The 25,761-nt window shown below is 41.3% G+C and overlaps 2 protein-coding genes across 18 annotated transcripts in view; one reads left to right on the forward strand and one right to left on the reverse strand.

Annotated features, from left to right (window-relative positions):
* Window positions 1–9,032, forward strand: part of FAM131B (family with sequence similarity 131 member B) — a 35,523-nt gene extending 26,491 nt beyond the window's left edge. For 2 of the 5 annotated variants that reach the window (XM_083799126.1, XM_083799125.1), the window contains exon 7: window positions 129–9,032. In XM_083799126.1, the coding sequence (XP_083655252.1) occupies window positions 129–673 (545 nt within the window). In that variant the 3' untranslated portion in view covers window positions 674–9,032. The remainder of the gene's footprint in view (window positions 1–128) is intronic. The other 3 variants (XR_014572474.1, XR_014572475.1, XR_014572476.1) reach the window with 3 other exon arrangements.
* Window positions 6,376–25,761, reverse strand: part of CLCN1 (chloride voltage-gated channel 1) — an 84,851-nt gene continuing 65,465 nt past the window's right edge. For 10 of the 13 annotated variants that reach the window (XM_083798886.1, XM_083798885.1, XM_083798892.1 and 7 more), the window contains 8 exons: window positions 25,139–25,272; window positions 24,406–24,632; window positions 24,184–24,289; window positions 22,409–22,491; window positions 21,667–21,705; window positions 20,917–21,021; window positions 18,648–18,734; window positions 6,376–17,812 (listed from right to left, as the gene is read on the reverse strand). In XM_083798886.1, the coding sequence (XP_083655012.1) occupies window positions 17,414–17,812; window positions 18,648–18,734; window positions 20,917–21,021; window positions 21,667–21,705; window positions 22,409–22,491; window positions 24,184–24,289; window positions 24,406–24,632; window positions 25,139–25,272 (1,180 nt within the window). In that variant the 3' untranslated portion in view covers window positions 6,376–17,413. Of the gene's footprint in view, window positions 17,813–18,647; window positions 18,735–20,916; window positions 21,022–21,666; window positions 21,706–22,408; window positions 22,492–24,183; window positions 24,290–24,405; window positions 24,633–25,138; window positions 25,273–25,761 lie in introns of those variants that run through there. The other 3 variants (XM_083798893.1, XR_014572411.1, XR_014572412.1) reach the window with 3 other exon arrangements.

A 25,761-nucleotide genomic window follows, 5' to 3' on the forward strand; every position in this document is an offset into this window, starting at 1 on the left:
CTCCTCTCCTCTAAAGGATTTATCAACCCTGTCCAATACAGTACCATGTAGAGATATCCAAGCTATCTGAATGAACCAGCTTGGATTACAGTGTCTAACTGTCTGTTGTTTCCTTCCTTTTCCTGCAGAGCATATGGCCCAGACACAGTATGATAGCTGGCCTCATTCCTACGTCTCCCAGGGCATGTATTGCTTAGGTTCATCTGATGCCTGGGAGACCAGTGACCAGTCCCTCATCGCTTCCCCAGCAACTGGCTCCTACCTAGGCCAGAATTTTGATGAGTCCCAGACAAACCTTCAGGAAAGTATTATGATTCAGAGCAGTCTTCTCCAGCAGCAACAGCTGCAGCCACAGCAGCAGGAGCAAAACTTCATCCAGAGCACAGGGCTGGTCCATGTGTGGCCCCTGCAGACTGCTCAGGGTGGGGATGGGGCTGAGTCCAGCACCTACATGGAGGACCATGTTGAGGACGAAGGGCACCCACAGCTGGAGAAGGCTCCTCTCCTAAACAAGAAGCCCTCTCCAGAGGAGGACGATGTAGTATGCCGGGACCTGGAATCTCTGTCTCCTCGAGAGGAGCTGGAACATGCTGCACTGAGCCGCAAAGTCTCAGATGTCACCTCCTCTGGGGTTCAATCCTTTGATGAGGAAGAGGGAGAAACAAACAACTGATGCTTTCTGTGAAATTTTCATCAATGCTGAACAAAGAGATGGGTGGCAAGGAATGAAATGACAGGAATTCTTCTCTCCAGCTCCCTGTACTTCCAAGCAGACACACCTTTCATTCCTACATGTAATTATTTTTTTAAACAAGAGGAAAATCTCAGAGTGATTGACACATGAAGACCTTTCCCTCCGGTGTGGACATATATTTTCTATTTTCATTGCTCTGGGCAATGCACGTGAGGTGCTTGGAGAAATCTGGATTGGTAAATCATGTTTAAATATTATAAATACAAAGTCTTGGCTCTGGATACAAACTTCTGGTACTGGGGATGTGGCTGATAAGACAGGCTTGATATAGGGAGTGGCTATGTGGCTAGAATCCATCCTGGAAAAATGGATGTTGCTTTGTGGACTTGATGCCCTTTGATAGAATATATGAATATAGACTGTTTTAAATGAAGATATGGCTTTACAAATATAGATTGCACTAGTATAGTGATTATGGCTGATGCAGAGAATAAGGCTGTATTCAGTATAGACTGTACTGAGATGAAGGATTTGCGGTGTAACCAGATCCTCAATAGCACCTTGATATGAAATCGTTGGCTCAATGGATACAGACTGCACTCCGTGGGCACTCACTGTGCTGCAGTACAGATGGTGTGGATTTGTGGGCATGGCTCTACTGTGGCATGAAAGAATGGATGCAGATACGAATCTAACCCTGCTCTGAGATACTCATGCTTTGGTTTCTTTCTTTCTAGTCTTTCATTTATTTGTTTCTGTCTTTGACATTTCTACCTTCCTAGGAGCTGGCAAGAGTGGTGTGTCCTTTTGGCACTGAGCACTGGATGCCAGTGGAAAGAACATTTTCAGCTACGGAGACAGTCATAAAAAGCTGACTCTTGTAGAGGGCTTGAGAACATGTCCATCTTGGTGCTGCTGCTGCATCCTTCTGTCTTTTCCTTTGCCAGAAGCATGGGGAGGCAGCAGATCCAGGAATAGTGTGTACAACTATGAGATCACAGATATCCAGTTTACAGTGGAATTTTCAGTTGTTGCTTTTTTAAAAACTTTTTATATTGCTGGTTAAGTGTTCCTAAAAAAGCAGTTAATAGTGGTAAAAGCCTGTACTCCAGTATCAGAAATACTGCACCTTTCCCATTTCTGCCACTCCTTCTGCAGTGCCAAATGTAGATGGAGGAAAGAGGCTAGAGAGGATGTTTCCTCCTCTTTCTTTCTTCTTCCTGACTGTATTCCTGACTTCTTTTGTTTTCCTGCCCCCAAGCAATGTAAATAGTGCTCAACACTTGATCCGTTTCTTTACACATTCCATCTCTTTTTCAGGAGTGGAAAAAGCTGATTTTAGGAGTTTTTTCCTATTTGTATGGGTTCCCCCTTTTTTTTTTTTTGGTTTGTTCGTTTGTTTTGTTAAAAAACAATGGTTCATTGACTTGTGGGAATTCAGTCTCTTGCAATTGCTCACCATGTTTCTACAGACCTCTTTTTGCAGGGGAGGGACTTTGAAAGGAAATTGAAAACCTCTTTCAAGGTAGAAATTTACCTTACCCTGAAACTGTCTCCTCTCAGGTGGAACTTTACCCTACTCAGCTTTCTCCCACTTACACAGGCAGCTGCATGAAGAGGGAACTCCTCTATGAACTCCCAAGTCTTTCTAGCCAAGACCATGTCAAGAGGATCTGTCTTCCCTCTCCATTGCTCCTCTAAAGGAAAAGACCTTTGGATATTAAAGTAAGATTGATAATTTGGTGTAGGTAAGAGATAAAAACTTTTGTGACCTTTTTTTTTTCTTTTTTTTTTTTTTTTACCCATTTCCTTGTGCTTGCTTACATCTGTCTTAGGAGGTAGCTCTTCTCCTGAATGATGAACTTTCAATATCTTTGTACAAATGTTTACACATTCAGGTGCTAACCTCTCCTGGGCAGCAACGCTTGATAAAGATGAATCTACAGTTTTTGCAGGATCAATGCTAGTTCATTTTCCTGAACTATCTTGAGCCTAGTTATGGATCAGGGCCTATGAAACGACATGAACCAGAACAGGTGACAGGGCAAGTGCCAAGGGCACTTCATCAGGTGACAAATGAGCAAGTGTTAATTATTCCTTTTTCTAAAAGCCTTCAGGGAAACAGAATGGTCTAGTATGTTTCTTTGTGGGAGAAAATTTGGGTTTATTGCTTTTTTCTCACTGTTTTGTTCCCATGTGCCTCTCCAGGACCAATCCGGATGTTTATGGTAACTTTCAGAATAGCTTCAAATGATCTTTCCGTGTTATTTACAGGATTGAGGTGAGAGGGCCAACTTGTCCAGGACTTTTTTCTTTTAATATGGACATGTGGTACACTTACTAAGGTGTTTGATCAACATCTAAAAGATGTACATTTTCTCCATGCAAGGGAGCGAGAGGGAAATATCTACACAGGAAAAAATGCAAAAAAAAATAAAAATTGAACTTATAGAAAATTCTGTGGAGTTCAATAGCAGGGGAAAACCTGTCAAGTTTTCCGTTTTTCTATGGAACGGGATAGAGACTCATACCCTGCTTTATAATTTCATAACCGTATATCTAGCAACCTGTAGGTAGACTCATTCTCTGTGAAGTCTGACAGGTTTCAAGATTACTTTCTGTAAAAACTTTAAAGTTTTCTAAATTCTATAAAGCCTTTTCATAAAGACCATGACTTTCTGTGAATAAAATTTCATGACCTCTTCCACAATCCAAAAGAGAAATGTATCTTCCTCTCCAGTTGCAAGGAGCTTGACTAGAGATAGCAGGCCTACCCGTAATCAGTTGCAACCTGAGTGAACATCCAGAGCTGGACTGGAAAGGCAGTTTGAATATAATTTGAAAATGGTTTGTATAACCTGGCCTTTTCTTAGGTAACAAGCCTGCTGTTTCTGTGTATCCAGTATCAGAGAGAGGGACCTGCAACCTACTGTACATTTTCCAGAAAAGCCATTATTATATAGCTACACCTATTCAAGCATATGGAGGGCACAGGTGCTCTGTGAGCAAAATTTGGCCTGCAGTTCTTTATGCTGATAAGGGTAAATGAGTTGGAGGGAGTCCAGCCAAATACTCAGAGTGCAAATTGAACCCATGAGGCTGAAAATAAGAAGGAGAGGTAAGCTGAGTATGCTTGATCTGGGGTTACTAAGAAACTGAGCTCTACTGTTTGTTTATACAGGCCGTTATTAGACCAGAGCTGCACTACATAGTTTTTGGATATTTCTTGAAGCAGCAAAGGTAGAAATTTTCTTTTTTTTTTCTTTTTTTTTTTTTCTACCACCACCTCAAAGCCTTTGTCTTCAACAGGAGCTGCTGCTGTTATTATAGTGAATATGAATGAAGGGTTAAACATGTGACCCTAATTGAAAGAAAACTCAGATTCCACTGTAAGAAAATTCTATTTTCCTTTTCCCATGGTTGCATATTTTTGGCCAGTTATACTACTTCGTTTAAACCCAGAGACTAGACTGGAGGAAGGAACAGGGAAAGAAGATTGGCAAAATCATGGCAGATAATATGTTAAGATTTGGAGCAAGCACTGGGCCAGCACCTTTGGGCCAGCAGTTTGAGTATGCCATAATAATGTATGGGTAATGATTGCCTCATAGCAAACTAAACATAGGACAGGGGCATGTTTCATCTCTAAGGCGTAGTGTCTAGCTTACCCAAATGTTGAGGGCAGCTGGGTGAATTAGGGAATTGCTGAATGGTACATGAACATCGTATCACACAGGCCTTGATTAAAAAAAAAGAAAAAAGTGGCTAGGGAACTGTGGCATGTTAGGACCACCAAGTCATTGATTTGAGCCTCTGCTTATCTACCAGTAGCTGTAACTCTTTCCTGTACGATCATTTATGTAATTTGATGAATATCAAGTGATTGTTTAATTGTCCCCCTTGCTCTTTTTCTGGTGCTGGTGTCAGGAATGACACAGTGCTAGTGCTTCTGTCTCTGTGGTTGTATGACTTAGGGGGAGGGCAGATCTTATTTTTTCTGCCTAAAATCCAGTAGAGTCCACCACCTTTGGGAATACTGGGTTACACCCTTCCTATTCATCAGTCACATGAGATCTACGGGCCCTGCTGTGTTTCACAGTGTGGGATCCTTCCCTTCAGAGCCCTGGGATTACAATGACTCAGAGAATCATTTTGCTTGCGCAGTCCAAACCTCAAAGTCAAGGACCATACAAGAGAAGCTTACATAAGTTCTTCTTTATATAAGTTTTAGGCTTTCTTCACAAGCCTTGTGAATTTTTTCAACCCCATTACCTTAGGCTTTGGGGTTGAGAAGTCAATCTGCTACTTTAGTTTCTGTGTCTCTAAATCAGCAACTTCTGTGAAGCCACTGACAAGTCACCCACTTCCACTTTCCCTCTTCTGTCTACACCCCCCCTTACCTCTCTAAGACTTTAACATCACCTTTCATGATAAGCTTGCAGCAGAGAACAGAATTTAACCGTACCTCCAAGCTGATCAAAATGGGAAGCTGTTGTGAAGGAGGTAGCCCTCTACCCCAACTGTACCCATCTCCCACAATCCTTGTACAGATACTAACACACTGCTGACCTCATAACAAACCAGGTCACTTATACCTTTCTAAAATAAGGAAGAGGGACCAGCTGTGAGCAGAGGGAGAGTGAGCATTATTCTCAGCAGCTGGCCTTTATATTAGGCTAGGTAAACTGTGAAAGTGCACTTTGAAATGGCATCGCTGTGATAAGTTGAAGCTGACAAAAGAAGCTGTCATGCTTCCTCCCTTCCCTCATCACCAGCTGTATACTTCTGCTGCCTAAGAAGCACCAGTACTAATACTCATTGCGCTGCTCAGGAACTGGCACCATTGAAAACTAACCACATCCCCTATCAAAATTAGAGTTTCAGTGGGATCAGCAACTTGTATTTTTTACATAGCGAGGCATGCATCACTGAGGTCCTGTGAAACGTGCAGATGGTCATGTTGAACGAAGTTTCTCTGGCTGCAGATGCAACTTAAATTGCTTTGAGCTGACTGTGAAATTTCTGTCAAAGAAAAAGAAACCCACCTGGGAAACCCAAGAGGATATACTCCCCCTATCCTCCTTCCCTAGCATTTTCCTTAGAATTTTTAGTATGCTGTAATCTGATTTTGGGTTCCCTCCTCTTCCACAGGCTCCTTTGAAATAATCCCTTGCAATCAGGGAGGAGGACACGAGTAACTTGACATACCCTTGAAATTGATAAAACTGATATGCACAAATCACTGATGTACCCAGTGATTACACTCCACAACAGCTAAAGATACTGATGAGTCTTTTCCTGTAATTGTAAGAGGAAGAGCCTTGTGGAGGACTGAAGCACAGATATTGGAGGTGAGGTTTCTCCCTGTCTTTAAGCCAGTTCCAATCTAGTGTGAGATTCAGAATGGCTTTTCATACCTAGGCAGAGTCTGTGCATGATGTACTGTGTCCAGCAACAACAGTTAGTTGAAGGCCTGAAGATGATTGAAGAGAAGGAAAGTGTTCTCTTTGTTTGACAGGTGTGAAGTACGGTGGTGGGGCAAGGCAGGGTGCAACAGGCCAAACTTGTAGACAATTATGTGTGCTTGGTGCAATGGCAAGAAGTGTAGCCAGTGAGGGGAAGAAGTTGAGAGAGAGGCTTGGGAAAAAGATCAAGAAAAACTTGAAGTTTATTTTTACAGAACAGAAGTAGGAAGTTCTGTGCCAGACTCCAGGCAGAAGGGAACCAGGTAGAGAACTGCTACACAAGTTGTAGCTCCAGGATTGGCACAACTTGTGGCAGTCCTTATTCTAGGCCACACTTTTTGTCAGACAGAGTGAAAGGAAAGAGACCTTCCTGAATTAGGCCAGCTGCTGGCTTCTTTTTCATTGTCTTTGAAAAATGGTTCACCACATGCTTAACTCTTCAGGGGAACCATTACAAATAATCAAGATAAGAACTTACTTATTGTCCAAATAAAGTTCATGTGAATTTTGTCTCTAGCAGAAAAGCAAAATATCTAAATTTGGCTCAGTTTACCTTTACTGTTGCATTGGTAATTGCCTAGAAAGAGAAACAGACTGAAATAAATCCACCTCTAAGAATTGTGGAGAGCGGGTGGGGCAAGGTTATTAATTGTAACTTTGATGTGTGCAACATCAATCTGTTCAGTTTGCCTAAGTCCCTACTATCTTGCAGTCTAAAACTCTTCCTTCTAATTTCTTCTGGATAGAAGTTCCTTGTTCCTTGTTCAGATAACTCTGAACAATCTAGCATTTCCCTTAAACTAACTTTGACTTTTTTCAAAGGGAGAGAAAAAGAATGGAAAGAAAAAAGAAATCCATTCCAATACAGAGCTTTGATTCCTTTCCCCTATAGCAATTTCATGGGGAAAGATTGCTATGCCATGGCTCAGGGAAAGGAAAAAAATAGGAAAAATGTTAGTAAAGTAGTGCCTATTAGAACTAAATGTATATGTAGCACAGCCTATAGTCATTAAAGTACAGTTTCAGATATGACTGCAAGTGGTAAAGTCAATGTCAGGTGCCTCTTCTATATCAGGTTTTTCCCACACTAAATAGTAGTAAATCTGCACAGGAACAGAAGAGAGCAGCTGGACATCTGTGCCAGAGGGATGTCTCACCTCATCTCAGAAAGTGTCTTGCAGCCTCCAAGAGCTGACTGGGGTAGGGATGAAGACAAATGGTTATTATGTTATCGAATGGACATAGAATACCTGTGCTAGAACATTAGGACCTATTTGCATACTTGTACTTACTTTTTTCCCCTGCATAGGGAACAAAGTGGTAATCTTTTCCTTGTCAATCAAAAGAAGCTCTATGAATGTCAGTGTAGGTCTACTCATATATAATATAGACCAATAGAAAAAGGAATTATGTTTTTTGCCAGTACAGATACATATTGCTGGAAGAGGAAAAATTTAGTCAGGCCAGGACTCCCTCTGAAAGACTATATTTACTAAAACTGTAGAGACTTGTTTCATAAAATTATGAAAACTTGTTCAAGTGAGAATGTTCTCTGCAGACATCAAGGGATTTACCTACTGATGAATGGTAGCTGCTGTCTTCTTGGAAGAAAGGGGTTGCAGTATTCTGTGGAAAGAATGTTAGTGAGCATTTGCATCATCTCCTTTGATTGGGGACATTTTGAATGTACTAGTGTTGTTTCTGCTTTCCTCTAAGGGAACAAATGTCCACCCTAGTCAGACAAACCATCTAAAAAGGATTTTCTCCATTACGGAAACAAGATTGTGCACCAAGATTTACTTTTAATTAGATAAAAACATCTAGTACAGATTCATTAGCTTTTTGGATTCATTTTCATTGGACATGGAAATCCAGTCCTGTTGGAGGTCAGAAGGTTAAGAACCCTTTTCTAGAGCTCTGCTGAGCTTCCATGGAGCAAGTACAGATGGACTTCCCTTCTTTTCAGATATTGCATGTGTGAGCAATGTAGCAAGCCAAAAGCTCTTTTGCAGATATATATTCTTGTTTGACTTCAATTTCTCTTCTCTGATTTGTGGATGTTGTGCATGATTGGAGGCCTCTGGGAATCCCTATGCTATGAAGTTGGGACTCAAAAGTAATTTCACAGAGAATAGGGTTTATCTTGTTTCAGCTTTTTTCACATATGGGAGGGTCCAGACTGAGGATTTGAAACATACAGGGGTGGTGGATGGGAATCTCAGTAGTGGTGTGGGGAATGGATTCCTGAAGCACGTTTAAAAGTAACTAAGATTTGGGGCTTCAAATGTTGTATTCTCAGTGTCTGAAACTGCTTTATCGTAAGTGTATGGGACATTGGAGGTTGCAGCAAAGCAATTTTAAGACTTTCCCTCCAATCCATACACAGTTTCTGTAGGGGGAGGCTGCATGGTGATTATCTGTATTCTTTCAAGCTAGTGTTTACAGAGGTGCATTAACGTCTGGGGTAAAAGTATTGAATGGAAGTAAAACAAAAAAGAGAAAGGGGTCCACTATTGTAAGCTTTCATCCCTACCTTGTCCCACACTAGCCCTTAATAATTAACATGAGTCTGATTTGCCTTTGGTCTTCCAGCTCCAAAACATGTTTGCCTGAAAATTTTTGTTGAATATACTTCGCATGTTTTGATAATGTGACTTCTAAGATAACACTTCTACAAAGTTATATATAAATACATGCAAGTACAAACACATACATACATGTACACACACTACATATAGACTTAGGAAATTATATGGCACTCTACACCTCCATGCCTGTATGTGGCAGCAACCACATTAAATAGGGGGAGGTAGCTCAAAATAGCATGTACAGTCCTTTATGGAGTTGTTATTAAACAGAATGTGGTCTTGCCATCCTGGCTGGTGGAAGTGTTTTATTTCTGTGGGACTGGTTTCAGGGGAGTTGCGTCTGAGAAAAGAGGATCATAGGAACAGGGGTGGGTCTCAATGAGATTGTCTGATGGAAGGCCTTGAAAAGAATCCATGGTGGCTTGGAGAAACATCCCACAATAAGAAATATATGATATACTATTCCTCATCAAGAAGATAAGAACATCATCTGTTCCACTATACAGGGTTAAAATCTTGCTTGTACTTGTGGCTACCATGAAACAAATCCCAGGCCATTGTGACAGATTTGATGATAGACAGCATCGCATTGACAGGATCCTCTTGTTTAGCACAGAGATTTCCTGTTGCACTGGAAAAGCATTTACCAGATGATGTGTGTAAGTGTTATCCTGGTATTGGTGATGTGCAGACACAACTGGTACAGTTGGTACAGTTTCACAACAGCAGGTTAGGATAAGACACAAAGAGGAATCTGATGCTGGGGTGGCACATGCACTTATCATGAGTAGCAAGACTCTGGTTTCATGGTTTATTTTTAAATCAGCACTTCTTAGCCTGGTGTCCTCATAACAGTTCGGGGAATTGGTTGGAAAAGGAAATACCTTTTCCCTGGAAAGGAACAACTCTGCAATTCCAGTATTATTGTGTCATCTGCCTCTTCCTACAGGGATTTAGAATGTTAGGCCAGATCCAGTAGCACTTTGTTAATCCTATGAGAATTCTAAGTTGTAGACATGAAAGATGTTTATTTCCTTGTGAAGATATTTATTTGCACTTTTCCACTGGTTCTTTCAGGGGCTAACCAGTGTCACTTGACCTGCGTAAGGCATACTGTATTTCACAATCAGGACTTAGCAGATCTTTGCTTTTTGTGTTCTATTTGAAATTAATCTCCTCCCAGTTTACCTGCTGAATAGATTCTCATTCATCCTTTGGTATGTATATCTGCATAATTATGTTAATTCTGTTCATATGTTTAGTTGTGTTTTAACTCCTTTAGTTTTTTTATCCCTCCACTCCTGAAAGTCCCCTAGTATTCACTCTCATTGTTTTTTGTTGTTGTGTTGTTCCCCCCCGCAGTGGCATCTAAATTGTCACTATATATTTTTTTCTTGAAATGTAATGTCCTGAATGAAATCAGTTATTCCACATACATTTAAGACTTGAGTCCCTGGGAAAAGAACCCAACTCTGAGCTTGGAAGCGGTACCTTCAGTATAAGAATGTTTTTGTTTTTTTTTTCTTAATTTCACATTATGCTACAAAGATAGTGTGCGGCTGCTGAATGCTTCACCTAACAGAACTCTTTTGTCATCATTCTAGTCTAGATTTATCCCTCAGTTAAGTACTTCTCTGGATTTAGCTGCTTAGCATCAGCATGAACCTTAGTCTGTGGTATTTGCCCCAGACTTTCATTCCCATTTCCTTCTCATTTTTCTGTTTAGACTAGATGGCAAATCTACTATATGCTTCTCTCATCTTACAGTCTTACAAGCTCTCTTAAGTTACTTTTTCAAGTAATTATTGAAAAGAGTAAATAAAAAGGGCACAATTCTTGCTGTACACCTCACTGGCTCTGCACTTTTCCAGCTGCAAGGGTATTTTCTGTATAATCCTTCAGGCAGTTCATAGTTTCTGTGCCATATATTAACAGCAAAAGGAGGACCAGAGACAACATTGGTTTGCTACATTATGAGGATACTCACCTCACAAATAGCAACATAAACAAAGCAGAGATGCTTAATGCCTTCTTCACCTCTATCTTCAACACTGATGATAGGCCTTGGGACCCCTGGAGCTTGAGTTGGAGGACTGTGACTGTGGTAAATATAAACTTCCATCTGACTCTGAACTTGTGTGGGATCTGCTGATCCAGCTGGATGCATATAAGTCTATGAGGCCCAATGGGAGAGATCCCAGGGTACTCAAAATGCTGACCAATATCATCACGAGACATATCTCAATTATTTTTCAATGGTTTGGGAAATCTGGAGAGCTCCCAGTCGACTGGAAACTGGCAAATATTATCCTAGTTTTCAAGATGGGCAAGGAAGAAGACCCTGACAGGCCTGTCAGTCTCACTTCAGTGCCTGGTAAAATTATGGAGAAGATTATTCTGGGAGTTATTGAAAAACACCTGAAAGACAACGCAGTCATTGGTCATAGTCAACACAGGTTCATGAGGGGAAAGTCCTGTTTAATGAGCTTAATTTCCTTTTATGAAAAGGTTACCTGACTAGTTGACCAAGGGAAGGCAGTTGAGGTAATCTTTTTGGATTTCAGCAACATTTTCGATATAGTTTCTCACAGTATCCTTCTGGACAAAATGTCCAGCACATTGACTAGACAAAAACATAATCTGATGGGTGAATAATTGGCTGACGGCTCAGACTCAAAGGGTTATAGTAAATGGGGTTACCTCAGGTTGGTGACCAGTCACTAGTGGGCTTCCCCAGGGCTCCATTTTAGGGCCATCTCTTTTTCATTGTTTTCATAAATTACTTGGATGCAGGACTTGAAGGAACACTAAGCAGGTTTGTAGATAATAGATGTTACTAAATTGGGAGGATCTGTTGACTCCCTTGAGGGTAGAGAGGCCTTGCAGAGAGATCTTGACAAATTAGAGGGATGGGCAGTCACCTAGAGTATGAAGTTTAAAAAGAGCAAGTGCCGGATTCTGCATCTGAGACGAGAGGGTGGGGAGCAGTCCCACAGAAAGGGATCAGGGGGTTTTGGTCAATGGCAAGTTGAATATGAGTCAACAGTGTGTCCTGGCAGCCAAAAGGGCCAACTGTATGCCGGGGTCCATCAAGCACGGCATTGCTAGCTGGTTGAGGGAAGTGACTGTCATGCTGTACTCTGCACTGGTGCAGCCTCACCTCGAGTACCATGTGCAGTTTTGGGTGCCACAGTATAATATATAAAACTATTAGAGAGTGTCCAAAGGAGGGCTATGAAGTTGGAGAAGGGTCTGGAGGGCAAGACGTATGGGGAGTGGCTGAAGTCACTTGGTTTGTTCAGCCTACAGAAGACTGAGGGGCGACCTCATGGTGGCCTACAGCTTTCCTCATGAAGGGAGCGGAGGGGCAGGTAATGATCCCTTCTCTCTGGTGACCAGCAACAGGACCAGAGGGAATGGCAAGAAGCTGCAACAGGCTGGATATCAGGAAAAGTTTCTTCACCAAGCAGGTGGTTGGACACTGAAACAGGCTCCCCTGGGAAGTGGTCACAGCAGCAAGCCTGTCGGAGTTCAAGAATCATTTGGTCAATGCTCTCAGACATATGGTTTGATTTTTGGGTGGTCCTGTGTGGAGCTAGGAGTTGGACTCAATGATCCTCGTGGGTCCCTTCCAACTCAGGATATTCTATGATTCTAGCTGCAAATTTGATTTAAACATAAGATTCTGTGATAAAGTTGGTCATAATCCAACCATCTCACAACTCCCATTTCTTTTCACAGCCCATTTGTTTAAGCACACTATAGAAGTTTGAGGAGGGCAAAAAAAAAAGATGATTTTTTTGGCAGTTGTATTTTCTCATAATCCTCCCATTACTGTCTTTTGCATTTGTTTCTGTGAGGAATAACTGAGAAGTTTCTAACTTAAGCTTGTGTGACTTTAATCCTAACGCCATTTTAGTAAGTCTTGTATTTTATCATTTGTCCTTCAAATTCAGTAAGTAGCTATTCAGTAAACAGCCAGATATTACCAGCTTTTAGATTTTTGTTCATATAAAGCAAACAGTTCTGTACATCATGTAGATACTCTACAAGCATTTCCTCTACATTGTTTCCTTATCGATTTGCTACTGGACTTCTCAGCATTCTTTGTCCTCCATATCAGGTCCAATCCTTCAAGTTGGCTAGATATGGAGCATACAGTGTTTGCACAAGCAGCACATCAGAACTGCTGGAATGTGAGCAAATGTTCATCTGAAAGCTCAGTGCTTGAACTCGTAGTAAATTTGTCTGAGACTGGCTTCATTATCCTGCAACCTAATCCCAGTGGGTGTCCACTGTTTTGTCTTTAGCACTATGAGTTTGCATCAGGACTTCCTGACTTCCAGCAAGCTGAGGGAGGGAGAGATGTGGCTCAAAGCACAGTCAACCCAGTTGCAGAGCTGCCTAGTATTTCACACCCTTGATTTCAAAAAGGTGATGTTTGTGCATCTGTGCATATTTGTTGACTGGTTGACTGTCCTGTATGGGAAGGGGACACAATAAGAACTTGCAGTTATGGTCAGGACCAGCTTAAGCTTGCCTCCCACAAATAAAGCCTTAAAATTTACATCATGTGGGTTAAAATTAAAATATAAAATAAAATGTTTTTATCTGTTTAAGAATGCTAATGCTCTGTCATGGCTTTTATGCAGACATATTAATTACTGGTCTCTAGTGTTGACTAAGTTGTAGAGTTGTGCCCAAATCCTTTTTTATGTGGCCAGGAACAACTTAGTGCTTGTTGTGACAGTATATTTAATAGTGTGTTTTTAATTATACCACTACCAGGGTTGGACTAATTTGGCAGAGTGATATTTATTTGCTTAGCTGGTTATTGCCCTGGCTTGTATTGTCTGGCCACAAAACATGCACTTCTATACAGTGTTTGCATATATGGTGTGTTTGCGTGTGTGTGTGTAGTTATTTTTTATGAGCCCTTCATTCTGTTTGTCTCTCGTTAGCTGAAAATCGGTAATCTGGCAATTAGTTGAGATTAGGACTACACTTTTTCTTGAAGATAGAAGGCAAAAAGGTGGTGCTTTTTTTTTTTGTGTGTGTATGGTGGTGGTGGTGATTTCCGCAAAATTTCTGCTCTGATGGAGATTTTTAACTATCATGTTCTTTGCAGAGTATTTCCTTATGTGTTGGGTACCAAATGTAGTTCAGCAGGTGGTTGGAGCAGAAAATGCTGAACAAGATCAGTTCTGTTTTAGTGCTTTCAGTGTTAGTGACAAGCTTAGTGTTACATGAATCTTTGCCCAATAGAAGTGATTCTAAGCAACTGCATAGGTTATTTAAGACAAAGGCAAGTTTTTGTGATTCAAAACAGTCTCAGAGCTTCTTGTTTCTCAAGGCTTGTGCATGGATTTTTTTTGGGTAGAGCTGAGGTTTGATTTTCTAAATGAATAGGAAGGTCTCATTGATGGGGAGAGCTTGATTTGGGAGAAGAATGTGTTTTTGTAGGTAGTTAGCCAAGTCTCTACTTTCATAGGATGAGAGTTGCAGGTTTTATAGTGACTGATTAATGTCACTTTGTATGCAGGACAAAGGTTTCAAGTTTAAACTTGGGGTGGGAGGCAGGGGATAGGAGTACTGGTTTGCCTGAGGGGGTGCAGGCTTAGAGAGTTCTTGACAAAAGTCAGCTAACTGCACATTTCACACTTACTAAAGTAGTTGGCATCAATTCAGTGAAGATTTTATTAGTAAAAATGGAGGCAGAAACATCTCCAGACATCACAAGCTATCTTTGCAGTACTTTTTTTTATTTTTGTCTCCTTCTGGTTCCCTGTACACATTCATGTATGCATACTTTTTCTCTGGTGAGAAAGTGGCACAGATGAATACTGCTTCTGCTCGAAGGGTGGGGATGGGGCATACCTGTAATGGATCTTGAATGATGTCTTTAAAGAGCAGCACTAACAACATCCATCTTTCTGCTTCCCCGCAAAAAGAAGTCCAATTCATCATATTTCCTCTGGGACAGCTAAGGGCAATAGGAGTGGAGGAGATATGTGTGTGTGCATGTGCAGGCATGCATGTTTGTGTCCTTATACCCTCAGGTGACAAAACATGAAATTTTCCAGGTTAGCTTGTGGCTTCCTGTGAGCTTCCCAAGCCCTTCCATGTGAATCATTTTTGTTCGAGCTTCATTTCTCCCAGCCCACAATCTGTCTGTCGTGACTCACACACTCTCTGGCTTTGATTTAGACTCCATCTGCTTTCTCATCCAGTCAAATCTCTGTTCTTCTGTAACACACCATAAGAGAAGTGAGGAACTTGAGCAGAACATATATCTTTATTCAGGCTAGAGTTGGGGGAGGTGTATTGACTCTAGCCTCTAAGTTTCTTCCCATCTTATCTGTTTCATTGCAATTGTTTGGCTAAGCTGCAAAATGTGGCAGAACCAAGTCTGTACTTGCTGGTAATAAGGTAGAGGCAGACTTGGAGAAACTTGTCCTTCCTGAGGGTGTGTGGACCCTCAGGTCAGATTTGGTCTTGAAGTGTTGTCACTCACTGTGCATTTATGGATATATAAAAGAAATGTTGTTTCTCCTCTGCTTATACATAGGAATATCACAGTTACCTGGGAAAAATAGCAGTTGTGTTGTCTCTTCTTTGCAGGCAGGGGAAGGTGACACAAAGGTAGCAGGAAGGCTGTGTTCTAATGCCTGGCAATCAGATATCTGCCCCAAACCTCTGGTGGAGGCAGGCAGCTGCTGTGAATGAGAGACTTGCCCTCAGATTGCCACTGTCTTCTCACAAGGACAGGGTGACCTTCAGAGAAGTGAAGATCACTTTGGCATGGAAAGGCTGTCCCTAGATAGCTTAAACACAGGAACCATGTGTAAAAGAATACACGGTAGGCTGGTGGGCTCTGAATTTCAGAGAACAAAAGTAAATCTCTCCCTCTCCAAGAGACCAGCTATGTAGATTTCCCTCTACCATCACTTGGTTACAGATTTCCCCATCCATGACTACCATAAAAGTGAATTTGGTAAAAGGTCAGTCCTTGGAATTAAAGCCAAAAGGGAATTTTCCTAGGGAGGCTGGGCTAGATGTAACTATTTTTGACTTTCTTCTGAGACAGCCTTTGGAAAACCATCTGTTCAGGTGAAACCGGTCACTCTGAATAAGATAAACTTTTTTAAATATCAGGGAAGAGGATGTGGCTCACTATCCAAGGCAATACTCCCAAGAACATAGTCTCAGAGCCTAAATTTCTCCCCTGTTCCTGATAAATGGAAACATATCCAAAGGACTGCTTGTGACTGCATCTAAGTGTCTAGACCAAAAACATAATTGAAAGAGAAGTAGAATGTTAGAGGAAAGCTGCAGAATAGACAAAATCAAATTCTGTGTACTTACTGAGAAAACCCCACAGGGACATTGAGTTAAAGCAGCATCTTATCCTTGAATGCAAAGGTTTTGCATCTATGAAATGAAGTGACGAGACATCTCTTAGCAGGAAACAGATCAAAATCTCCTCCAGATCTAAATATGGAATAGAGAGGGATGCTGCAGACAAGGGTTGAAGTCTCTGCTTTTAGTCCTGGTGGAGACACTGACAAAAGCGAGAGCTGGAATTCTCTAGATCTGAGCTATGCAGAAATATGTGGAAAGTAGGTAGGGTTGAATTACCAGGAAAAAGAGCATACTTGAGAGATAACTTGTTTTCAAAGTGTAGAAAATGTGGTTTGCCTCTGCTGTATTTCTTGTCAGCCTGCTAACACTCCATAGTTTTTTATTTTTAAATTTATTTTAAGTTCTTGTATTTTAAGACTATAACTGTAAAAATTTTGAACAGTGCTTTAGAGAGACAAACACAGATATTGAAATACAGGCACATACATGCTGTTTTACTCCTCTTCTTCCAACAGAGGATGCTCCCACGTACAATTTAAAAATTACAGAGATAGGAAAGCAAAGAGTCTTTCCTCCCTTTCAGTGCTTTTCTTAAAGCTGTGGCTGAATTCAAGACATGAGATGTAGACCAAATATATTTCCTCCCACCTGTTTTTAGGGCTTGGTTCAGCTAAAGGACAGAGGAGAAGCTCCTAACTGCACTTCTACCCAGGAAAATCCCAGAGTAAAAATTAAGAAAGAGGAAGAATGTTCTTGATGGGAATGTTTTGGGGAGTGCAAGGTTAAGAGCCAGCCAAAAGGATATGTGGCAACATGGACAGGATTGCAGACAGAAGCAGCAATATGCTTTTTGGCTGGAGGTCTGGTTTGCACTGGTGTATGCAGGTCAGGCGTGACTGGAAGGATGACACCAATGGAGAATGAGAAGAGCTGCTGCTACTCCACTTTTTACATAGCAGATTGACCCAGAGCATGGTGATTGTGTCCAGCAATATTCATGTCCTCTTATGATCCTTTGTGACATGTTGTGTAGGCACCTCACCTCAACTGAAAGCAGAGGCCTTAAACATTATGAGCCTGCCCCTTAGCCACCATGCAGTCCACATCTGACTCCTGTACACACCCATACAGTCCAATAACCCAACTGGTATTTCTACATAAAACAGCAAAAAAGGGCCAGTCCTGTGTTTCTTCCCCCAGCTGAATCAATCCTCTGTGGTTACCAAGAGCATCCAAAAGCTTCTGTTTGAGGAGCACGCACGAGAAGACTGGCTCAACGGAAGATCACGATGGGCTCACAGCAGTTATAAAGGGACATCTTCATCCTCATCTTCATCCTCATACAGATCAGTGGAGCGTAGGCTTATGTCCTTGAGGATGTCTGAGATGTCTTCAGCAACTGGTCCTGTCAGCTCCATCTCTTCCAAATCGGTATCAGTGGCATAATTGGAGTACAGGCCTTCCCCTTCATCATGCAAGTGAGAGGGTTGTGGGGAGTGTGAGTAGGGAGGTAGTGGGCTTTCTGTCCCCAAGTCTGCTGCATTCTGTGCAGCTACCATGCAGCTGTCTTGCTGGTTCCACGCCTGAGTGGCCTGGCTGATCTTCTCACTGCTGATTGAAGTCCGGTTTGTGTCACGGAAACTGGCAAGGGGAGGGCGGAGGCGAACTCCAGAGCGTGTAGAGCCCTCTATTGCCTTCTGAAGCTATTAGAAGAGAAAAAGTTCAGAGAAAAATGGATGAGAGGGAGACTGACTCAGCCCTACACTGCAGAAGTTCATCAGCTCTCAGGAATAAAGGGCTTTAAAAATAGAGTCACATCTCCACCTCTGAGGCCTGAGGAGATCATCTTTTACACAGGTATTGTAATTTTTGTTCTGTGGTAAATAACAAATTCTGCACCACTGAGAGAGTAATAGCCACTCAGTTAAAAGCTCTAGTCTCAGGAAAAGGACAAACCATCTAACATGCCTGTAAACCCCTGCTCCCTTCTCTGAAAGTCATCCATTCCACTACGTGGCTTCCAAAGTGTTGGGGTTGTTTAGCTTGGAGAAAACGAGGCTCAGGGGAGAGCTTACCATGCTCTACAATTACCTTGAAGGAGGTTGTAGCAAGGTAGGGATTGGGCTCTTCTACCAAACACTATGTGATAAGACAAGAGGAAAAGCCCTTAAGTTGCTCCAGAGGAGGTTTAAGTTGGATATTAGGAAAAATTTCTTCACTGAAAGGGTTGTGAAGTATTAGAACAGGCTGCCCAGGGAAGTGGTTGAGTCACCATCCCTGGAGGTCTTCAAAAAATATGTAGAGCTTAGTGACATGGTTTAACAGCAGACTAGGCAGTGCTGGGTTAACAGTTGGACTTGGTGATCTCTGAAGTTTTTTCCAACCTAAATGATTCTATGACTCAGAACTCAACACTCAATTGAAAACATAGCGATCACAGTTATATATATTCCTAGCTGGATCCCCAACCTGTAAGTGTTTCACAATGATTCACAGGATGACTGCAGTTGATTAGGAGATGAGAGAATCTGTACTTACCTCTTCCAAAGCCAACACTCCCCTCAGCTTCCCCATACTGGTTATGTAGGCATGGCTGAGTCCCAGTAATGAAAACAATGTATGTGTCTAAGGAAAAACACACACGCAAAAACATTTTAGAGACCTTGGAAACTGATAAGGTGATATCTGGTGCTAGACCTGTGATCTAGAAATGGGAATCCCAGAGGTATACAATGCTGAAGTTACCCCAGTGAGAACTACTACTTCTATTCCCCTTTTGTAGCTAGCAAATACTACCCTTTGGTCCTTCTGCTGAGCTGTGAGTTGGGAGCGTGTTCATGATGTAGAGCACATTCTCTTCCTATCCTCCATCTCCCTGTACATTTAAGGACTTGTGAAGATCCTTTTTCATTTTGGTGCTGGAAGATGACTATCACATAGTAATATGCATTGTCAGAACCTACTTAGGTTATTTATTCCAGTACTTTCCTTACCACCAGAAGCATTTTTTTTTATTTTTTTATTTTTTTTCCAGAATACTTCCTGTCAAAACTTCAGCTTATTGCTTTTTACCCAGTGCAGTGGGAACACTGGAAATAAGTTACTCCCTTTCTCTTACAAAGACTTCTGAAAAAGACAGGTATCACACTACTATCAGTCTTCTGTTCTTCAGCCTAAATATACTCCATGCTTTCTGAAACTTTCAGCATTCTCAGTGCTCATCTGTGGAATATTTTTAACCTCCAGTTTCTTTAAACTGAGCTGGACCCTACCTGTGGCCTTACATGAAGTGATTCTTTCAGAACTGTTATTTGCCTTTTTCTTTAGCATCACATGAGATGCTGAATGTCATGTTCAAGTGTAAATTAAGGAAAATGTCAGTGTTCAGGCAGAAGACATTTTACCCTAGCATGAAAGAAAATCAGGCTGGTTAAATACAATTTGATCACGATAAGCTGTGCTATTCTTTCAATTTTCAGTACTGTTACACTTAGCTCTAACTATGCATACCTCAAGTAGCTTATTTATTTATTTATTATTTATTTGTTCCTGCTTTTTTTTGTGCATCCAAGTCAACTTATGTCTGTTATTTCAGAGTTTCTCTGAAAAAGAGCAAATTGCTCTTTTTATAAAGAGGTATGGAACCTTCTTCATTTGCACTCTTCAGGCATCCTTTTTTGTAATCCCTAAACTCTCAAATGCGAGTATTTTTCAGATTCCTTCAGTCAGTCCTTTAGAAAACACCAAACTCATCTTAAGTATATGCTAGCCTGTTCTTATTTTGCTAAAGACTGGGATAATAGTAATTAATTTAATGCAAGGCACCTGGTGACAGTTCACATTAAAAAAAAATTGATTAAAAACTTGCAGTGTGTGGTTTTGCTTCAGTAGACCAGTTTCCCTTTCCATTTAGTGAAACCCCAATCCTCTCTTACTCCTGATATGTCTATGTAATGATTGTTTTTCCTCCAGTCATTCTGCAGTGAGTCTAGAAGTCTTATCACAGAATACCCCAAGCTGGAGGGGGCCAGCAAGGATCAGAGTCTGACTGCTGGCTCCACACAGGAATACTTAGGAGTTAAGTCATTTGTCTGAGAGTGTTGTCCAAATACTTGTTGAACTCCAGCAAGCTTGGTGCCATGATCAGTTCCCTGGGGAGCCTGTTCCGGTGCTCAGCCACCCTCTTGGTGAAAACCCTTTTCCTAATATCCAGGTTGAACCTCCCCTGTTGCAGCTTCATGTCATTCCCTTGGGTCCTATCATTGGACATCAGTATGACCTTGCTTCCTCTTTTCTTGTGCTTCAGGTCGATGAAGAGCCTATAATATAGGCTGGTTTGAAGAAACTTTTCTCACACGCTGAGGCAGACTCTACACCTTGACAGAAACACTGAGAAATTCAGGAGTCTTCATTCCAGTCTTGTGCACCAACAAACCAGGGTGTATTTCTCCAGCTAATGTTCCTAGCATTATAGTAGCATATGCTGCTTCTGTTAGTGTAATGTCTGGAAAATCCTAAGTTGTGTCCAAAAGCTATTTTAATAAATGTACTCAAACGTCTTAACCTCTAACCTTTCATTTTCCAGGAGACTAGTATCACACAGATACTGTATCACACAGAAAGGTACGGGAACAAAATTACGCCTGTATCTGGATATGGAAGTAGCTGGTGATAATTATAATTGGATGAGGAGAAAGTGAGTCAGTTGGAGGTGAAGAAAAGGAGAAGAAATGTCATAGACTAGTCTTGCAATGATAGATGGGGTGGAGAAAAACAGACTATGCCTCAGAGAGAGTTCTGCACCCACCTTGTGCAGGGAAGTTCTCTCCACCAGTTGGAAAGGGGAAGGGTCTATGCAGCAGCAGTCAAAGCATACATCCTTGTTCAGCTCCTCCTGTTCCCAAGCATCTATCTGACACAGGAAAGAAGGAGAATCACTCTTACAGTAATTGGCAGTGTTGCTGGTTATGTACCCAAACCAGGTCCATTTGCCTGTTAGTCATTCTTCCACTCCATGTAGATTGTTCACCTGCTTTGCCCATTATATTACCCCTTTCATGTTTCCCACCCCTTCCTTGGCAGGTATCAAGTCCCTTTGTGAATAGACCAATTCCAATACCTCTGAGGTTTTCTTGGAAGGTGAAGTATTGCTCTTTCCTGCTTAGAGAGAATGAACATCTTAGCTTTCCTTTCTGAGTTGACATTTCCCTTGTCATTACAACATAATACTTCCTTTGCGCAAAGAATAAAGGAACAACATAGACCCATAGATTTAGATGAGAAGGGAAATGTGGAGGTCTCTAGTCTAACACCCTGCTCACAACAGTGTTGACTTCAAAGCTAGATCAGATTACTCGGAGCCTTACTCAGTACATCTAGCAGAACAATCTCTTATTGTGTGAGACTTGCCCATTGTACAAGTCTCAGAAGAAGAAAATGGCTTTATCTTTGGCTTTATGTGGTAATTGCTGATGTTGTAAGAAAGAATTGCAAATGATAGGGAATGGGCAAAAGAAGCACTCACTTGACATCAATCGCATTCAGCATCCAGTCTTACCTCTTCTGGTGTCATTGTATCAATGAGTTCCACTGGCTCCTGTAGGAGAAAACACTGGTCAGGATAGATGAAGTACACAGTTTCACAGAGTACAGAAAAAAAAGATGTACACAGCCTCCTTACCCATTGTGGTCCCCTTTTTATTCCAAATAATGATTTACTAAGTTATTAGGTTTTCTTCATACTAGTATATTAAAAAGTGCACTCTATACTTCTTGCCAAAGAACACTGGTGGAGCAATTCAGGTGCCTAAACACGGTCATGTAATGCTGCTTTAGATGCTCTCAGACATCCCACATGGGGTCCAACTACTGCCCTAGAGAGGATAGGTCTCCCATAGGCTCTATATGATATCCACCAACCCTGTACAGACATTTCAAATAAGCAAATTCAAAAACCATCTTTTCATTTTTAACTACCTAAAACTGTTTGCCAAATGGACTAGAATTGCACTTTGTTCCAGGTTAGACAAAATTATGTTTACTTGGAAAAAGATGCCCAGTCTCAGTCATGATGGTAGCCTTGACACCTGAGCACAAATGGCTCATTAGCAAGATGCACACTCTTTTACAGTAATCACACCCTTTCTTCTTGGAGGGAGCTCCCCACTGACACTGTCAGAATTCAGGACCATAAGTATGTACACACTTTGGCCAGATTCTGAATGGCTCTGGTAGAAGGTTCTATTTCTGTCACATCCCTTCTCTCTTCAGGGTATTGCTAGGCTTTCTGTATCCCTAACCTGGACATCACTCTCTCTTTCAAGTGGACTGTTGAAAGGGCACAAGAGCTGCTGGATCAGTTGCCTCAAATTCCGGAAATTGCCTGAAGGATAAAAACAAACGTGCATAAGAGACAAGAATGAATGAGAGACAAAAATACAAAGCACCATGCCCATCTCCTTGCCCAAGGCAGGCTGGGAAATAGCATGAGGGACATGTTAACTGTGAATGACAGGGTTCAGCCAGCCACAGTCTAGCATTCAGTTTGTAAAATAGTGGCTAGGACTTGCCAGAATAAACATTTCCATGCAATATCTTTTCTTCAAGGAGAGGACAGAAACCATTTACAAAATAGCCCTTGTGGATGATAGTCATAGATCAATGACCCTGAGGAAAAAACAGAAACAAGACTACCAGGACAGTAAACAATGTGATACAAGGGAGAAACTGCTGTGAGTAGAGGTTTCTGCAATCTACAAGGAAAATGTGATTTAGAGGATGAGTATGAAAAGGAAATTTGAAAATTACTTCAAAGACAAAACATGTCAAAAGGACAGAACGTGACAGGTACAAAAGGGTGAGAAGTGTATGCTGGGCTAACAGTGTAATGGTTGAAACGAAAATGACTGCAGAACTATTCTCCTAGGAAGGGCAGTCAGGAATTAGAAAAGGGGAGAAGATAGGGTTTGGTGCTATTGTGAAGTGAACAAGGCTGTGGAGGAAAATCAGTTGGAAAAAACAACAGTTCTGAGCCAAACTAAAAATGATGGTAGGGAAAGCCTTTTGAAGTCACCCCTGCTACGTTTCCTCTCATCACTCCTTGATCACTCAGCACTAGCTTCACTTCAAGTGTCTCACACAATGTCCTTGTTTTGATATGATTATTTTTATGATTTGGTAAGGAAGGTGAATGGCTGTTCCACCACCCTACTGCCATGGTAGCATAATGCAGATTTTCCTATGCCTTAAAGGTTTGGTCATACATGAGTGGTGTTAAGAATCCAGAATGTGCTATATGCTATATTATATGTTAACCTTTGGGTGTCTAAAAGCATGAACCAGAGCCCTATTCTCTGTATTTGTTCTCAAGATTTGGCTACACCACTGTGCTTACTCACTGTCTGCATATTTCAAGACACATAAAGGAAAACAAACAAACAACAAACAAACAAATAAAAAAAACACCATCCTGTATCAAATGTACATGATATAGGAATCATAAATGAAATATGAACACAGTCTTGGAAACATAGGTCATAAAGGTAGAGCAGCACAAAAAGAACACAATGCATCGGTATTTGTCCATCAAATTAATGTAGCTGACACAAAGAGATGTGCATCCAAGGGAGGAGTTGTTCAGTTTTGGAGATGGTTGAGCAACTCCATAAATAAGTACAGCTGTTTAGCTCTCAGGCTTCTTTTCCCAGGAAGATTAATTCACAGGGTGAAGAGATGGGACCCTTCCATGCAGAACCTTCAGAAAAAGTCAAAGGAGATGTTATTGCAAATGATGGAGTTGGGAATACTGACAGAGAGAGAGCAGCCTGAGTGGACCTACTTTTCCAAGCTGTCTGGGGGATCACAAACAGAAGATAATTTCAGGTATGTTACACCGACGGTGAGGTGCATTTACAAAGTGCCTTTAATATAGGAAAAACAGAGAAAGCTGACAGACCAATTCCTTCTCTCAGTGTCTGGGAAGCCAGCACCTTGCACAGACACATACACACAGCAAGCTTTAAGGTTTCCATAATCTAACTAAGATATGGCTGGGGCATGCCAGAAGTTACCATACCTGGGGGTTGCTGTGGCTCCAAAATTTCGTGTGATTGTTTAACAGGACTTGTTGGGCCGTTGGGCTCCTCTGGGTAACTAGAAGTGGGAGTTGGTGGCGGGGGCAGCTGTTATTGAAAGGAGAGAAAATTAGATCCACCCTATGTCATTTCTTTCTCAGCCTCTCCAAATGTCTTGCTGCTTCTTAAGCAGTCTTTATGAAGTCTCTTCTCTTCCCCCTCACCTCTGCCTTCTCATCTGTATCCTCATCCTCATCAACATAAGCAAAAGACTCATGCTTCAGCTTTGGTGGGGTTGCCCCTGATCCCTTACTGTGTCCATTGTAAGGTGCCTCAGCTAGCTTCTGCTGCATTTCTCTGTTGAGGCACCGTCGCCGTTCTGGGCTGATATGTCTCTGGAGGAGTGCCTGCAGTTCAGAGCGCTCCACAGATCCCAGTAGGATCATGGTCTCTGCATAACAGAATAGAGAAACAGTTAAACCCCCTCAAGGTTTTGAATGTCTCATGCTACATGCTGCCCCTTCCTCCTCCCAACCTCTTCGAAGTGCTCTGACTAGCACTATCATGAGCTATAAAGGAAGCACTGACCAGCCCTGTTAATTGCTGCTAATATGCTGTGAGGCTCTGGGAAGCTAACCATCAAGCTGTGCCACTTCTCAGCACCACATGAGGATCTTTACTTATACAAGATCCCTCCCCGTTGTCAAAGTCCCTCCACACCTCTTTTACCTGCTATATCATCTTCTCTCCCCACACTCCAGCCTCCCTTGCTGACAAAGCTGAAACAACCTTCTGTCATACATGATACATAGTGGAAGATATTTAGGATTATTATTATTATTTTTTTTATGTAGTAGGTCACACTATCTTCTTCAAAGTGTATAATTTGAGAGCTAGTTTCTTTGATTCTGAGTTGAGACAGTGTTCAGGAAGGACTATTTTGTCCACTTTGCTGACCTGGTGAGTCCACCAAAGGCAAAGTCTTAACAGTGGTGCTTTGGAGCAGAGTTTGCAAGTCTCGATATTTACAGTTGGAGGAGACGAACTTCACATCTTGAACCATAATATCTTCAACAAAGACATTGTATTTGCTGTGAATTTATGGACAACAAAGTTAAGAGTTAGCATATTAAAAATGTCTAGCAGATAAATTCCTCAAAGAAACACATAAAATGATCACTTATTTAAAAAGTGTTCTCTATACAGTTGCTAAATAATCTGTAAGAGTAACCAAGGAGGTCTTTGCAACAGGATCAACACAGATTAACTAGATTTTCATTACAGTTGTATTTCACTCCATTACTCCCCATGAAAAAATTACATGCCTTTCTATGCACATACATATATATGTTTTATATATACATACCTATGTATATATACTATATAGAGAAACATGTATATGAATAACTGAACTTTGTTTTAAGCAAACTATCTAAATAAAATACTTCAAAAATTTTTGGAGAAAAAAATCCCAAACACTAAAACTTCCAAACTGAAGCAATTTGGTAATATTTACAGAAATTCAGTAATATTGCATATGATTCAAACCTGTGCTTTCTGTGAAAAAAAGAACTTTTTCT

The sequence above is a fragment of the Anser anser genome, assembly GCF_964211835.1.
Source record: "Anser anser genome assembly, chromosome: 1".
Lineage (NCBI taxonomy): Eukaryota > Metazoa > Chordata > Aves > Anseriformes > Anatidae > Anser > Anser anser.